The sequence below is a fragment of the Canis lupus genome, chromosome 3, assembly GCF_003254725.2.
Source record: "Canis lupus dingo isolate Sandy chromosome 3, ASM325472v2, whole genome shotgun sequence".
Taxonomy (NCBI): domain Eukaryota; kingdom Metazoa; phylum Chordata; class Mammalia; order Carnivora; family Canidae; genus Canis; species Canis lupus.
The window spans coordinates 37,981,360-37,998,399 of NC_064245.1; the positions used below are offsets into that span (position 1 = coordinate 37,981,360).

Below are 17,040 nucleotides of genomic sequence, written 5' to 3' on the forward strand. Positions count from 1 at the left end.
GGGCTGAGAGGATGTCTGGATGGGCTGCCACGGTCCAGGGCAGGGAGCGTGGAAGGAACACCAAACAAAGCTGGGCAGTGCAGGGGGCTGACTGCACCTCTCCACTTTTGTACAGAGACATGTTCCACAGCTTCCTTATAAAAAGTTTCAAAAAACAAGAAGGACTAGAGTGAGCCTCTCCAGGAGAACAGCCCTGCCTCCCTCCACCTTGTCTCTGGTGGGCAGTTGGGTGCTTCCTCTGCAATTCCTCTCTGATGGCCTTTGATTTTACTTGTTCTAGTCAGTACTTGTTCAGTCCAGTCCTCAGTTTGCTAAGGACAGAATGACAAGCTCATCAGACGGCAAATTCGCCACGTCTCCTCTTTCACTGGGCCTCACAGTGCTTTAGCACTGATTCTCTGGGACCAAAATTGGAAAGAGAGTAAGAGGGAAATGGGGCTGATGCGAATAAACATACACATACCAGAAATTCCGGAAGACGCAAGAGGTAAGTCAATTATTTAAAAACAAAACAAAATGCTTTGCTGCTCCTATGTTAATATAACCTGTATGTTAATGAAATAGAACTTCAATAAAAAATACACAAAAAAGAAAATCAAGCACTGGTCTTTCTAGCAACTTCTCTGGTTCCCCTGGTGCTGTGCAGTCCCAGGACTTGGTTCTTAATCTCCTTAAAGTTGTTAGCTGACGAGTCCTGCTCAGTCTTTCCAGAACAGCCTGGCCCAGCTCCACAGCTCCCACCTCCTCTAGCTGTTACCAGGCAGCACCAGAGGAATACTCTGCCCTTTGTTCTCCTCCCAGGCCCAACATAAGCTCTCTGAGAGCAAAATTAGTCCCACTGACTTCTAACGTCCCATCAGAAAGCACTGTTCCTCACAGGCCGGTGGTGGTGGGTGCTGGTTAAATGGAAGAAGGTGGCCTTTAACAACTATGGTTAGTACAATCCTTTCCACACCCTCCCAGGTCAGCAGCACTTTCCACTGGGGTAGGACGGAGAGACAGCAGGCACCTGCTGCCGACAAAGCATCACCCAGCAACTGGGTAGGCTGGGGAAGCACTGTACATTACCCTGGTCGAAGCCACTGCGTCTGTAATAGGCCAGCGCCACTTCCTCCACGGAGCACAGGACCATAGCAGGAGCAGTGGGTCCCTCAGCTTCCATCACAAACACAGACTTGCCCATTCCGTGCTGCGGGCACAGCCGGCCCGTGATGGTCACCTTAGATGGCAGCAGAACATCCATTAACCTCACTTGAGCTATAGTCCCTGCAAACCTGACCTGTATGTCTTAAGAAATGCACCTTCCTATGCCACCCCACCCCCCGCACCTATTCTCAGCAGAGCGCAAGGCCATGTGACCCACACTCTGGTGCCTGTGAGGGTGTGGACAGGTCACTGACCCAGCCTAAGGCAGGGGTGGGGGTGAGGCGGCACATGGACCAAGCAAGAGAAACTGGCAAAGGCTGTGAGCTTCTGACTGCGGAGTTTTACAGAAATTCATTTAACCCAGGACACAAGAAAACCAAATCCCAGCCAGCCCAGCCTTCTGATGTAGGAGGCACTGGTGTGAAAACAGGGAGTCACTGTCCAAAGCAAGCATTAGGGTTTTCGAAGTCTAAAAGAAAAGGCATGTTCTTAGGCTGTTTCCATTCAGAAAAATCCGCAGCATATGCATTTAAGTGCAAAGTGCCCAAAGGATATTTACTTACATGTTTAACATCATCCACGGTTATTTCTGGTAGCTGATGGAAGAGGTGCCTATACTTTTGACAGCTTGGAGACTCTCTCAGGCGCAAAGCTCTCTGATAAAGTGAAAGACGATGTCCTGTTCTTACTTCTGGATCTGCCAGCCCTTCTGTGATGCACTTAATAGCCTAGCAAGGAACATGGTCCCACATCAGGGTCCTGAAAGACCTCATGGTAGCATCCGCTAATTTAGTATGACAGGAAACCCCACTGTTAATTATTCAATTTTGCTAATTAGCAAATGAGCAAAGCAATACTTCCAGACACAAAGGATATTTCCTTAGATCTCCTTCTGCTACATTTATTTACTTATTTATTTTTAAGTAGGCTCCATGCCCAACATGGGACATGGACACACTACCTCAGATCAAGAGTCACATGCTCTACCGACTGAGCCAGCCAGGTACCCCATCATTCTGCTACTTTTACTGCACAGATGAAGCACAATCCCTGATTATAAATGTCTGGAGCATGGGTAGCCGTGGTCCTGACACTACTTCCTGGTCATCCAATGTAGACACGGCTGATCTCATCTACCACACCCTCAGGGAGACTGAGAAAGTCAGGGATGCCCCTGGATTATGGGCCTGAGGAGACTGAGAGAAAGACTCAGCTCAGGGGTTCTCAGAGCACCATCTGGGGGAGCTCTGGAAAAAGACATGTGTCCCCACCTCTGATCTGCAGAATGAGCACCTCCAGGGCGGGGGCTCAGGCATCTGATCACTTCAGAGCTCCTGGCTAAGTTCCACATGCACTCAGGAACCACAGACCTGGCCCAGATTCCTCATTTATAGGAAGAATCTCGGGTTTGGAGAAGTTAAATGCATTTCCTAAGGTTAGAGAGTTGGACCAAAGAAGAAAAACACTAAAAACCACAACAGTATACCACTTCACACCTAATTGGATGACTATACTCAGAAAAAAGGAAAATAGTAAGTGTTGACAAGGCAGTGGGAGAAACTGGAACCCACACACATTGCAGACAGGAACAAAAGAATGATTCAACACTGTGAAAGTCGATGTGTAGTTCCTCAAAAAGCTAAACACAGAATTACCATATAACCAACCCAGCAATGCCACTTCTGGGTACATACCCAGAAGAACTGAAAGTGGAGTTCTGAACAGATATTTTTACACCCAAGTTCATAAGCAGCGTTATTCATGATAGCCAAAAAGTATAAGCAAACCAAGTGTCCATGTAGGGATGAACGGATAAACAAAACATGGTCTGTCCATACACTGAGTATTATTCAGCTTTGAAAAGGAAGAAATTCTGATGCTTACTACAACAGGGATGAGCCTGATGGACATGCTGCTGAGTGAAATAAGCCAGAGTCATGAAAAAACAAATATAGGAACTAGCTAGAAAGGCAAATTATTTCTATGTATTTGTCTGTTTCTATGACAGTAGCTTAGAGATCACCAGGGGCTGTGTGGGGAGGGAACAGGGAACAGTAGTGACTAGCTGGCTACAAAGCTGCTGTCTGGAGTGATGACAGTCTGGAAATACTGGTAATATGGCACAAACACTGTGATTATAACTAACGCTGCTGAATTGTTATTTATTATATTAGTTACTACTAATATAATAAGAGAATAAAAAGTAAAAACAACCTGAAAATCAGTGAAAGATCAGACCACCAGGAGTGGAATGGTCAAAGGAACCAGGAGGAGGGCAGGAGACACACCCCAGGCTCTGTTAACCCCTTCATGGGGAGGGGACAGCTGGTCACCCCGCCTCACCCAGCTGGCAACCTGCTAAGCACTTTGCAAGAATAAGAAAGAATTCTGCTGATGGATGCCTGCACCGGAGACTGATGTAAAGAAATGAACCAGACAGTAACAAAATGAGGAAGACTATGAGTGTGGCCAGTAAGATCTTTGAGAAAAGGCTAAGAGGCACTAGGGTTTTCCATCAATCTCAAACATATCTCAGTGGCTCATCTTACCTCCATGCCCCTGAGTGAACACACCTGTTAGCAGAACTGTTGTGAACAACGGAGAATCCAAACCCTTTCCAACTTTCATTTCAGTGAAAGAAAGAAGCAGCATAAGCAGAAACTTTCTCTGCATTTGGCTATGGGCTACCATACGCTGCCTCTGGCTATTTCAACCCGAGTAAACAGCAAGAGGTAAGGAAGTCACCACGCCCACCTCCCAGAAAGGAAACAGCTTCCAGCAGCTTGAAGCACTTTAGGTAACAAGGCACTTTTTCAGTTGAAGGCAGTAAAAATAGTGTGTCATATTTCCACACTCCTGGTCAGCTTTTCCACCTCCACATCACCCTGATTCACTTCATGTTGCCGCTGGAAAAAACAAAAGCTGCCAGAGGCACGGTCCCCTGCGCTCAATGCAAACACAGGCTGGCAGGGAGGAAGCTCAGGCAGCTCCACAAAGGGCCACTGTTACCTCTGGGCTCAGCAAGGCTGCTTTCCAAGGCCCTGCCCTGCTCAACCCCGCAGGCAGAATCCTGGACTCCCAAGATCCCCACCACAGAGAATCCCAGTGGCCCAAAGAGAAGGTAGCCCGGTTGGCATTTGTCAGACAATACACTTCCCAGTGGAAAGAAACAGCTTCCATCAGACTTCCATTGACAGATGAATGGATAAAGAAGATGTGGTTTATGTATACAATGGAATATTACTCAGCCATCAGAAAGGATGAATACCCACCATTTGCTTCAACATGGATGGAACTGGAGGGTATTACGCTGAGTGAAGTAAGTCAGTCGGAGAAGGACAATCATCATATAGTTTCACTCATACAGGGAATATGAAAAATAGTGAAAGGGATTATAGGGAAAAGGAGAGAAAATGAGTGGTTAAAATTAGAGAGGGAGACAGAACATGAGAGACTCCTAACTCTGGAAAACAAACAAGGGATAGTGGAAGCGGAGGTGGGTGTGGGGATGGGGTGACTGGGTGACAGGCACTGAGGGAGGCACTTGATGGGATGAGCACCTGGTGTTATACTATATGTTGGCAAATTGAACTCATGTGTGTGCGTATGTGTGTGTGTGTGTGTGTATATATATGAGTATATATATATATATATATATACACACACTTACATATATATATAAAAACTTTCTACCTGGAGGTCCCCATGCAAAAAATGAATGAAATCACTATTTCCAAAACAAAAAGCACCTTCCTGAGGACAGGGACCTCTAATTTTTCTGCTCCCTTAATTCCTAAACCCCAACATGGAGCCCACTACCAACCCATCTCCCAAACCAATGAAAAGTGTCCTGTCGCCATATAATGTTTCTGTTAGCATTTGGGGAGTTAGAAGAACACAGACCAAAGAAGAATGTTAAAAAAAAAAATTCTCATTACATTTAGGTTTCTAAGGTATTAAGAGTTTGCTATGTATTATATGCAGAAGTTAAGGAAGACTCAGGTGTATCTAGTTACTGAATACCGGTTCAAGGCGTTTCAAGTGCTGGTGTAAGTTGAGAGCTAGTCTATCCCACCACCGGCCTCTGCTGTCAGGACAATACACTCTCTGGGACAAGAGGCTTTCAAGTTCCTTGACTGCTTCCTGTTCCAACAACAACAGAGAAAGTTCATTAGATAGACTCATATATCCAAAAATGTAACTATATTTAGTAACGAATAAGATTGGCAAAGTATATTTAGAGAGCACATCTTCCATTCTACAAGGAGGTTGAGGACCCCGGGCCGAGAACAGGACTCTGAGATATCCCTCTGGAGTAGGCCTGAGCCCCCGAGGTATCCCTACTTTCCTCCCAGCTCTCTGACCAACTGGTGAGTGAGTACAGGGAGCTCTGCGAACACTGCATGAGATTTTCTGCACACCTAGTCAACCGGCGCAGGGCTGCACACAATCAAGCTCTAGGCAGCTGAGCACAGGTCCAAGGCTGCCAGCCCACAAGCCCCTGGGAGCATAGCAGGTCACACGGCCGATGGTGTGAGGCATGGGGTAGGGGGGAGCAGGATAGTAATGAGCAATGTCTTCATCCAAACACCGCACCTCAACAGGGAGATTTTCTGGTCTAGTTTTATACACAAATCTTCAGTTTTTGTGGTTCACAGATCTCTGAAACTAGATCTAACGATTCCCCTCAGAAAGTGCAGCACAAAGCCCTATGCATTTGCAATTAACCCCATGGATCTTCTTGGGTTTCATGGACTCATGTCAAGAAGCCCATGTTCTATGTATCCTCTTTGTAAAATACCATTTTTCCATATAGAAATGTTAACACAACAAAAGTTCACTCTAGCATCCTCATGATATCTTGTATAGGGAAGGACTGGACCAAATTTCGGATTTGTGATTTTAAATTATTTCCAGGTGGATCATGCCTGTTGTCAGGAAAACACAAGCAGATGTGAGGTTTTCTCCTCAGAGATTTCTGAAGACCTCTCAAGTCCCACATGGAGTCCTGACAGAGAGACAGTCTGAGGCTCCCTGCACAGCTCCATCCAGGACCCCCAGGCTATTCTGGGGTACATGCAGCGGCTCACAAGCAGATGAAATGGTTGATCCTCTTTGGCCACCTTCCTTCTAAGCCCTGGAGACAGCAGGTTGCTCGCATCAAGCACACTTTGATGACATTACCGTATGCTGACAAAATATGTGGGAAATGTTAATGGGCAGGCTCCCCTGCACAGCTTACCACTAACATATCAGTAAAGGCAGGGGGTTGGGGCTTCTGCTCTAACCTCATACATGTGAAGTCGCTGCAGTATCTCAACAGTCCGAGACAAAATCCTTGTATAAATCCACCCAACGGTAAAACAGCGCAGAAAGAGTGGTAAATTCTCATGGTATCTAAAATGAAGATGGACACCAGCAGTTTAGCAATCTGATTTGTGGCAAGATAGTTAAGAAGTGACAAAGCAGACTGAACTCTTAGCTTGTAAAATGATATATTCCAAATTCCGTCAGTTGTATACAATTTTCTACACCACAAACTTGCATTCTTATAGCCCACCATTATTTCTGGGGCACTTGGTGGGGTAAAATAAGAACCACCTGAAAGCTTCTAAGCTGGAGGCAGCAAATCAGCCAAATCCCAGGCCCCGCCAGCTGATTTTGTATGTTCTGCAGACTAAGAATGGTTTTCACATTTTCCAATGGTTAAAATAAATCAAAAGGAGAATAACAGTCTGTGGCCTGTGAAAATTATAAGAAACTCAAATTTCAGTCCATAAATAGTGTTGGCACACTTCCTGCTCGTTCATTCACATTCTTTATGGGGCAGCAGACATTAGCAGCTGCCACAGAGCCAAAGATACGGACCAGATGACCTATGAAAGTCCTCTACCAACCTCTGTTCTATAGTAATCTAACTCCCTGGCTATGATTTCTCTATGATTTCCTTTTTTTATGAAGAAAATCACCAATTAACTTGTTTTAACTGTATGTCTTACTGTTTGGTGTGAGCAATGTTAATAAATTCATCTAACTTGTCATAAGAAACTCATCCAATGTACATATGTATCTCAGGAATAGCGACCCTAAATTGGTTATTTCATTTCTAGAAGGGCCTTTAAGTTAATGGCTAAATTTTCTGTATGGGGATTACAGAATACTTCCAAATGAAATCTGAGCAAAATATTCAGTTTTTTCTTAACTTTAAAGGCCATTTTCCTGGTAATGATTTTTAAGTCATTATCATTTCTGTATGAATTTTATGTCCCAGATTTTTTTGGAAAGAGCTATTTAACACTACAAATTTTCCTCATCCCTATATAAAAGAATACTTAACAAATATAAAATATGTCTAACATTTATCAAGCCAAAAAAAATCATATGCTGTGTACTTGAGCTTTTAAAGAAAATGTTCAATTTAGTTTGTTTTTCTTTCTTTTTTTTTTTTTTTTCAGATTAACACCTACTTGAATTTCCACTGGAAGAACACATCTAGCATGGTTTCACCATCTCTGTCCTGCCAGGGTTTTCCCCACATTTAAATTCAGCTGACCAAGACTCAGAAAAGCAAACATACCAAAAGGGAATTCAAAAGTATGAACTTTCAATAATAAAAGAAGTAAGCCATGGGGATGTAATGTACAGCTTGGGGACTATAGTTAATAATACTATGTTGCATTATTGAAATTTGCTGAGAGTAGAAAAAGTTTTGTAACGATGGCAATGGATGTTAGACTTACTGTGATCATCAGTTTGCAAGATATAAATATCAAATCATATTTTTACCTGAAACTAATATAATGTTATATGTCAATCATACCTCAATTTAAAAAAAAGGCAAGCAAAAAGCCATTTGTTCACTTAAATGCCTGTTGCAGAGTGCTGAGTTATATAAAATTCACTTCAGACTTTCAGACATTTCCTTCTATGTCACACAACACTGACTATGCAAAGCGAATGGGGAATTCACCTACACAGCTGATTTGACCACAGAACAAAAGGACTAAGTTGTTCATGAAGAGAATTACCTCAAGTGGTTGAAATCACTTTGTAGGTAAGTAAATTTTGACAGGTACCTAAAAAAGATCTCACCTCAAGGAAGGGTGGCTTTTCAGTTTGTTCCAATCACTTTTTGCACACTGAGAGAGCTCCTTAGCTTCTTTCCAGTTCCCATTGGCCATTGCAGTAGAAATGTCACTCAGCATGTGTGCGGCGGCTGCATATCTGAGGGAAAAATCCACATCATCCAAGTTTCAAATGTGAATGAACATTCACATAACAAATACCACATCCTATCCCTGAGATCTAATTCTGAAGGGTAAAGTGTTTCTTGAAAATATGAAGAGTATTTAAATCTTACTCTAGTAATAAAAACATGTTACTGCCCTAAAGTAGCCTGAAACAATTAATATAGGCTACCTAGCTAGAAAGATAAAAATATTCACACCGTATTATTACATAACATGTTCCACTATATAAATGTAGTATTAATCAGCTCATTGGCTCTCATTCTTCTACTCATTCATTCATTCAACAATCTGGCAGCAACTCCATAAACACATAACTGACTTCAAAATCACATTAGGGGGGATCCCTGGGTGGCACAGCGGTTTAGCGCCTGCCTTTGGCCCAGGGCGCGATCCTAGAGACCCAGGATCGAGTCCCACGTCAGGCTCCCTACATGGAGCCTGCTTCTCCCTCTGCCTCTCTCTCTCTCTCTCTCTCTCTCTCTCTGTGTCTGTCGTGAATAAATAAATAAAAAATCTTAAAAAAAAAAAAAGACATGATATATTTCAAGTACCAACAAGGCTTATCAGATCAGGTATCATATTACCAGGTATTATATAATTACCATTTCTGAAGTCAGTTAAATCGAATTTCATTTACATTTTAAGGCCCTTTGTATAACAAAAAGATGGGTTTTTTTTGGGGGGGGGGTATTTTTGGATATTTTTTTATTGGAGTTCAATTTGCCTACATATAGCATAATATCAGTGCTCATCCAGTCAAGTGCCCCCGTCAGTGCCCATCACCTAGTCACCCCAACCCCCCGCCCACCTCCTTTTCCACTAACCCTTGTTTACCAGAGTTAGGTGTCTCTCATGTTTTGTCATCCTCACTGATATTTTCACTCATTTCCTCTCCTTTCCCCTTTATTCTCTTTCACTATTTTTTATATTCCCCAAATGAATGAGACCATATAATGTTTGTCCTTCTCCAATTGACTTACTTCACTCAGCATAATACCCTCCAGTTCCATCTACGTCAAAGCATATGGTGGGTATTTGTCGTTTCTAATTGCAGAGTAATATTCCATTGTATACATAGACCACATCTTCTTTATCCATTCATCTTTCGATAGACACCGAGGCTCCTTCCACAGTTTGGCTATTGTGGACATTGCTGCTAGAAACATTGGGGTGCAGGTGTCCTGGCATTTCACTGAATGTTTCATCTGTATCTTTGGGGTAAATCCCCTGCAGTGCAATTGCTGGGTCATAGGGCAGATCTATTTTTAACTCTTTGAGGAAGCTCCACACAGTTTTCCAGAGTGGCTGTACCAGTTCACATCCCTACCAACAGTGCAACAGGGTTCCCCTTCCTCCACATCCTCTCCAACATTTGTTATTTCCTGTCTTGTTAATGTTCACTATTCTCACTGGTGTGAGGTGGTTATCTCATTGTGGTTTTGATTTGTATTTCCCTGATGGCAAGTGATGTGGAGCATTTTCTCATGTGCTTGTTGGCCATGTCTATGTCTTCCTCTGTGAAATTTCTGTTCATGTCTTTTGCCCATTTTATGATTGGACTGTTTGTTTCGTTGCTGTTGAGTTTAATAAGTTCTTTATAGATCTTGGATACTAGCCTTTTATCTGATACATCATTTGCAAATATCTTCTCCCATTCTGTAGGTTGTCTTTTATTTTTGTTGACTGTTTCTTTGCTGTCCAGAAGCTTTTGATCTTGAAGAAGTCCCAATAACTCATTTTTGCTTTTGTTTCCCTTGTCTTCATGGACGTCCCTTGCAAGAAGTTGCTGTGGCCAAGTTCAAAAAGGGTGTTGCCTGTGTTCTCCTCTAGGATTTTGATGGAATCTTGTCTCACATTTAGATCTTTCATCCATTCTGAGTTTATCTTTGCATACAGTGTAAGAGAATGGTCTAGTTTCATTCTTCTGCATGTGGCTGTCCAATTTCCCCAGGAACATTTATTGAAAAGACTGTCTTTCTTCCAGTGGATAGTCTTTCCTGCTTTGTCGAATATTAGTTGACCATAAAGTTGAGGGTCCACTTCTGGGTTCTCTATTCTGTTCCACTGATCTATGTGTCTGTTTTTGTGCCAGTACCACACTGTCTTGATGACCACAGCTTTGTAGTACAACCTGAAATCTGGCATTGTGATGTCCCCAGCTATGGTTTTCTTTTTTAATATTGCCCTGGCTATTTGGGGTCTTTTCTGATTCCACACAAATCTTAAGATGATTTGTTCTAACTCTCTGATTTTTTTTTCATGGTATTTTGATAGAGATTGCATTAAATGTGTCAATTGCCCTGGGTAACATTGACATTTTCACAATATTAATTCTTCCAATCCATGAGCATGGAATGTTTTCTATCTCCTTGTGTCTTCCTCAATTTCTTTCAGAAGTGTTCTGTAGTTTTTAGGGTATAGATCCTTTAAGTCTTTGGTTAGGTTTATTCCTAGGTATCTTATGCTTTTGGGTGCAATTGTCAATGGGATTGACTCCTTAATTTCTCTTTCTTCAGTCTCATTGTTAGTGTATAGAAATGCCGCTGACTTCTGGGCATTGATTTTGTATCCTGCCACACTGCCAAATTGCTGTATGAGTTCTAGCAACCTTGGGGTGGAGACTTTTGGGTTTTTGATGTACAGTATCATGTCATCTGCGAAGAGGGAGAGTTTGACTTCTTCTTTGCCTTTTATTTGAATTTGAATGCCTTTTATTTATTTTTGTTGCCTGATTGCTTAGGCTAGGACTTCTAGTACTGTGTTGAATAGCAGTGGTGAGAGTGGATATCCCTATCATGTTTCTGATCTTAGGGGAAAGACTCCCAGTGTTTCCCCATTGAGAATGATATTTGCTGTGGGCTTTTCGTAGATGGCTTTTAAGATGCTGAAGAATGTTCCCTCTATCCCTACACTCTGAAGAGTTTTGATCAGGAATGGATGCTGTATTTTGTCAAATGCTTTCTCTGCATCTATTGAGAGGATCATATGGTTCTTGTTTTTTCTCTTGTTGATATGATCTATCACATTGATTGCTTTACGAGTGTTGAACCAGCCTTGCATCCCGGGGATAAATCCCACTTGGTGTTGGTGAATAATCTTCTTTAATGTAGTGTTGGATCCTATTGGCTAGTATCTTGTTGAGAATTTTTGCATCCATGTTTATCAAGGGATATTGGTCTATGATTCTCCTTTTTGGTGGGGTCTTTGTCTGGTTTTGGTGGCCTCAAAGTGATGCTGGCCTCATAGAACGAGTTTGGAGTATTCCACTTCTTTCTATCTTTCCAAACAGTAGAATAGGTATGGTTTCTTCTTTAAACGTTTGATAGAGTTCCCCTGGGAAGCCATCTGGCCCTGGGCTTTTGTGTCTTGGGAGGTTTTTAATGACTGCTTCAATTTCCTCCCTGGTTATAGGTCTGTTCAGGTTTTCTATTTCTTCCTGTTCCAGTTTTGGTAGTTTGTGGTTTTCCAGAAATGCATCCGTTTCTTGTAGATTGCCTAATTTATTGGCATATAGCTGCTAATAGGTTTTTAAAATCGTTTGAATTTCCTTGGTATTAGTGGTGATCTCTCCTTTTTCACTCGTGATTTCATTAATTTGAGTCTTTTTTATTTTTAATAAGGCTGGCTAATCGTTTATCTATCTTTATTAATTCCTTCAAAGAACCAACTCTTGGTTTTGTTGATCTGTTCCACAGTTATTCTGGTCTCTATTTCATTGAGTTCTGCTCGAATCTTTATTAACTTGCTTCTTCTGCTGGATGTAGGTTTTATTTGCTGTTCTTTCTCCAGCTCCTTTAGGTACAAGGTTAGCTTTTTTTTTTTTTTTTTTTTTTTTTTTTTTTTTTTTTTTTTTTTTTTTTTTTTTATTTATTTATGATAGTCACAGAGAGAGAGAGAGAGAGAGGCAGAGACACAGGCAGAGGGAGAAGCAGACTCCATGCACCGGGAGCCCGATGTGGGATTCGATCCTGGGTCTCCAGGATCGTGCTCTGGGCCAAAGGCAGGCGCCAAACCGCTGCGCCACCCAGGGATCCCAAGGTTAGCTTTTGTATTTGAGTTCTTTCCAGTTTTTGAATGGATGCTTGTATTGCGATGTATTTCCCCTCAGGACTGCTTTTGCTGTATCCCAAAGATTTGGAACAGTTGTATTTTCATTCTCATTAGTTTCCATGAATCTTTTTAATTCTTCTCTAATTTCCTGGTTGACCCTTTCATCTTTTAGCAGAATGGTCTTTAACCTCCACATGTTTGAATTTCTTCCAAATTTCTTCTTGTGATTTATTTCTAGTTTCAAAGCATTATGGTCTGAAAATATGCAGGGACAATCCCAATATTTTGGGGATACCTACTTTCTCAAAAGAATCTGGCATGCTTTTTCTTTCCAGCTCCCCTGCTTTTGAACTTGTCACCCATGGTTTTGTCAATCATAGAACTAAAAAGTAATCTCCCTTAGGCCAGTAATAAGGACAATTATAATGCTAACTAGGACATACTAAGTCATCCCCAAGAGCCAGGCTCTAAGCACAAGTACTTTGCATGTATTAACACACATCTGGAGGAATATACTATTATCCATCCCTTTCATAGATGGGGAAACTGAGGCACGGGGTGGTTTCACCAGTTCTTTACTACAGAGAGGCTGGAACCTGGCTTCAGTGTACACAGTTTCATCAAAGAGAAAGAACATAAAGTCACTAAAAATGAAAAGGTTAAAAGATATGAGACAACTCAAAACAGAGTAAGGACATATTCTTATTTAAAAGAATTTATTCCAGTAGGACACAAACAAGACAGTGAGCTTCCTGACAACTCAGCAAACTGGGCTAGAGTCCATGTATATCGATGCTGCTTTGATTCCATAATTTCAATGTTATTTTTTAAAGCACACATTAGACAACATATTAACAACTCTCCTAAAATCAAGTATCAGAATCAATTTCAGTTACATATGAGTCATAAACTTTAAATCAAGAATCAAAAGTGCCATTTTAGGAATCTAAATTAATCTTTTTTATAATGATGGGCTTTTAAAGGAAATCCAAGTTTTTTTTTTCCTGTAGGAAATCTTTACCAAAACCTGCTTTGTCAGTCAAACCAAACATTCACTGAGTCCATGTGCCAAAACAGATTGGTGACAATCTCTAATCTTGCATGTGCATGATTTGAGTATACGCACACAAGTTAGAGTTAGTATTAGCTTCATTTGAAGCGTTATTGCTAGGGAAACATTCATCTTCGGCCTTGTTCGTGCCACTAACATATTCACAAGGCAGGTTTGTTCAAGTGTCTGTATTTACAAAATGTTTCCTGCCAAAGCTATTTGGGAACATGGGGCAGGAAAAATTTTTGTAGTTCTAACTCCAAACTCATTGGTTTTGGGCAACCTTAATCTAAACATATTTCTATATTCTCCTTATAGTCTCAGAAACATATAATAATAATGAAAACTTTTACGTACATGTAAAGTGACACAGTTATTATAATGAGCTAATATATGATCTTACCTGATGAGATCGTCTTTGTCTTGGAAGATCTGGGTTTTCCGATTGATGGTGTACCTAGGAAACTCCATTCGGCCAAGATTGACCAAAAGCACAGTCGAAAGCTGTCCCTGACCACCACAGGCGGCTTCCTCATCTTCCAGTGAGTCCGTCAGGGAAAAAAGCAGCAAGACCCGGGAAAAAATAGCTCGAGGACCTTTACAGACTCTCAGTGACTGTCCCGCCAAGGCTTTAGCTCTGAAAAATGTACAGTATAGATAAATAACTTTGTTTTTTTAAAAAGCATTTGGAGGTTAGATTTTACAAATTATTCTCAGAAAAAATAAAGGTAAGTGGCAATCATTATTCTAACCCTGAAGCAAATCTACCACTTCCAGCTCTGTGAACTTGGAGCTTAACTTAACCTCTTTGAGGCTCAGAGCCTACCCAGGGACATGGTGAAGATTAAATGAGATTCTATCTCCAAATCGTTTGACATAAGGTTTGGCTCAATAAAAAAGCAACATAGGTTTATACTGGTCATGAATGTGTAAAATACAAGAAAAGTCATACAAGTAGCCGTTTTCACTTCTTGACAAGTGACATTCAGATTAAATAATATTTATTTAAAATGTCATTATTTGGGTACCCGGCTGGCTCAGTAGGTAAAGCATGCATCTCTTGATCTTGGAGTTGTGAGTTTGAGCCCCATGTTGGGCATAGAGACTACTTAGTAAAAATTTTTTGAAAATAAAATTAAATAAATAAAATAATAAAATAATAAAATAAATAAAATAAAATAAAATAAAATAAAATAATAAAATAATAAAATAAAATAAAATAAAATAAAATAAAATAAAATAAAATAAAATAAAATAAAATGCCATCATCAAAGGCTGTTGGTTAGCATGATTTTGTGTACCAAAAAGTGGTCCCAAGATCTGGTGCTATTCTGTGATATGCAAAGTTGTCCAAAAGCATCTCTGCTCTAGGGTTACCTCAGAGTAAATTGAATTTGATTCTGGATGCCTTCGAGGTAGGCCTGGAGGTCTGAATTAAATTCAGGGCCACGTGGGCCCTCTGGCTCTTACAACTTGGATACCATCTAGAACAGTGTTTCTCAAACTTAGCACTATTGACATGTGGGCAGGATAATTCTTTGCTGGGGAGAAGGGTGATGTCCTGTACATTATAGGATACTCAGCAGCATCACTGGCCTCTACCCAGTAAATGCCAGTAGTGCTCACTTCCCTCTTCATCAAGACAATCAAAATGCCTCCAGACGTTACCAGATAGATATTCCCTAGAGGGCAAAGTCACTTGCAGTTGAGAACCACTGGCCTAATGGAAGACCTTACTTTCCTATCCATCCCAGAATTATTAACCCAAAAGCAGTGCTACATCCTAAGGGTGTTATAGAAATTAGTGCACCATCAGATACATGAGGGGACACAGGTGAGATTCCTATCACACCACTATTTAATTAAGAGTCACTCATCTAACAGAGACTGATACGAAGTGCCCACACTTTGTCCATCTCCATTCAGCATCCCAGGGATGCCCCAGTTGGCCAATTCTCTGAGTTCAGAAGGAACCATTAAACATGGTAAAATGAGCAATGATTATCTACTGGGATTAAGAAAGTATAAATAATGCGCCTTTTCTGTTTCTTCATGATAACAGCAAAGTACAATAACAAGGCACTGCCTTTATTTGGGGCTGTCAGAGACTCAGGTTCCATTGCTGAGTTCTACAACAAAATGAAGAAAGAAAGTACAATCTTAAAGGACAGTGATTTTAGTACAACTAAAATAGCCTTGAGAATCTTATGTTCCTACAAGTCCAAAGTCAGGGATTAAAAAAAAAAAAAAAGTTAACCTTATTTCTTTTATTTCTGTTCATATCCTTAGTGCTTATACTGAGAGCACTGCTAATTTCAATGTTCACTTACTTATAAAATGTTACATATGGTTACATAAAATACTTAATACAATTAAAGAAATTGCATTTCTATATACCTATATACCTATATACCAATAATGAAGCAAAAAAAAGATAAATTTTAAAAAATCTCATTTACAAATGTACCAAAAATAATAAGATATCTAGGAATAAACCTAACCAAAGAGGTAAAAGTCCTGTACACTGCAAACTATAAAATGCTCATGAAAGAAACTGAAGAGGACACAAAGAAATGGAAAGACATTCCATGCTCATAGATCAAAGAACAAATATTATTAAAATGTCTATACTACCCAAAGCAATCTACACATTTAATGCAATCCCTGTCAAAATACCAACAGCATTTTTCACAGAACTAGAACAAAGAAGCCTAAAATTTATATGGAATCACAGAAGACCCCAAATAGCCAAAGTAATCTTCAAAAAGAAAAACAAAGATGGAGGATCATGATTCCAGACTTCAAGTTATATTACAAAGCTGTAGTAATCCATAATCTCTATACCCAACATGGGCCTTAAACTCATAACCCCGAAATCAAGAGTCCCATGCTCTAACAACTGAAGCCTGCCAGGCACCCACAAAGCTACAGTCATCAAAGATGTATGGTTCTAGCACAAATAAAGACACACAGATCAATACAACAGAACATAAAATCCAGAAATGAACCAACAATTATACAATTAATCTTCAACAAAGCAGGAAAGAACATCCAGTCGGAAAGACAGTCTCTACAACAAATGGTGTTGAGAAAACTGGCAGCCAGCCACATACAGAAGAATGAACTGAACCACTTCCTTGCAGCATACACAAAAATAAGTTAAAAATGGATTAAAGACATAAATGTGATTCAGGAAACCATAAAAATTCTAGAGGAGAAAACAGGCAGCAACTTCTTTGACATCAGTTGAAGCAGGTTCTTACTAGATATGTCCCCTGAAGCAAGGGAAACAAAAACAAAAATAAACTACTGGGACTATATCAAAATAAAAAGCTTCTGCACAGTGAAGGAAATAATTGACAAAACTAAAAGAAAACTTACAGAATGGGAGAAGATATTTGCAAATAACATCCAAGAAAGGGTTAGTATCCAAAATACACAAAGAACTTACATAATTCAACACACCCAAAAAACCTCACAAATAATCCAATTAAAAAATGGGCAGAAGACATGAACAGACATTTCTCCAAAGAAGGCATACAG

General features: G+C 40.5%; 1 protein-coding gene across 8 annotated transcripts in view; it reads right to left on the minus strand.

Moving 5' to 3' along the window:
• The window catches only part of FAN1 (FANCD2 and FANCI associated nuclease 1), a 36,561-nt gene that overhangs the window by 7,329 nt on the left and 12,192 nt on the right, over nt 1-17,040 (minus strand). For all 8 annotated transcript variants that reach the window (XM_025437695.3, XM_049108007.1, XM_025437697.3 and 5 more), the window contains 6 exons: nt 13,901-14,134; nt 8,239-8,370; nt 6,435-6,543; nt 5,170-5,289; nt 1,710-1,874; nt 1,069-1,219 (listed from right to left, as the gene is read on the minus strand). In XM_025437695.3, the coding sequence (XP_025293480.1) occupies nt 1,069-1,219; nt 1,710-1,874; nt 5,170-5,289; nt 6,435-6,543; nt 8,239-8,370; nt 13,901-14,134 (911 nt within the window). The remainder of the gene's footprint in view (nt 1-1,068; nt 1,220-1,709; nt 1,875-5,169; nt 5,290-6,434; nt 6,544-8,238; nt 8,371-13,900; nt 14,135-17,040) is intronic.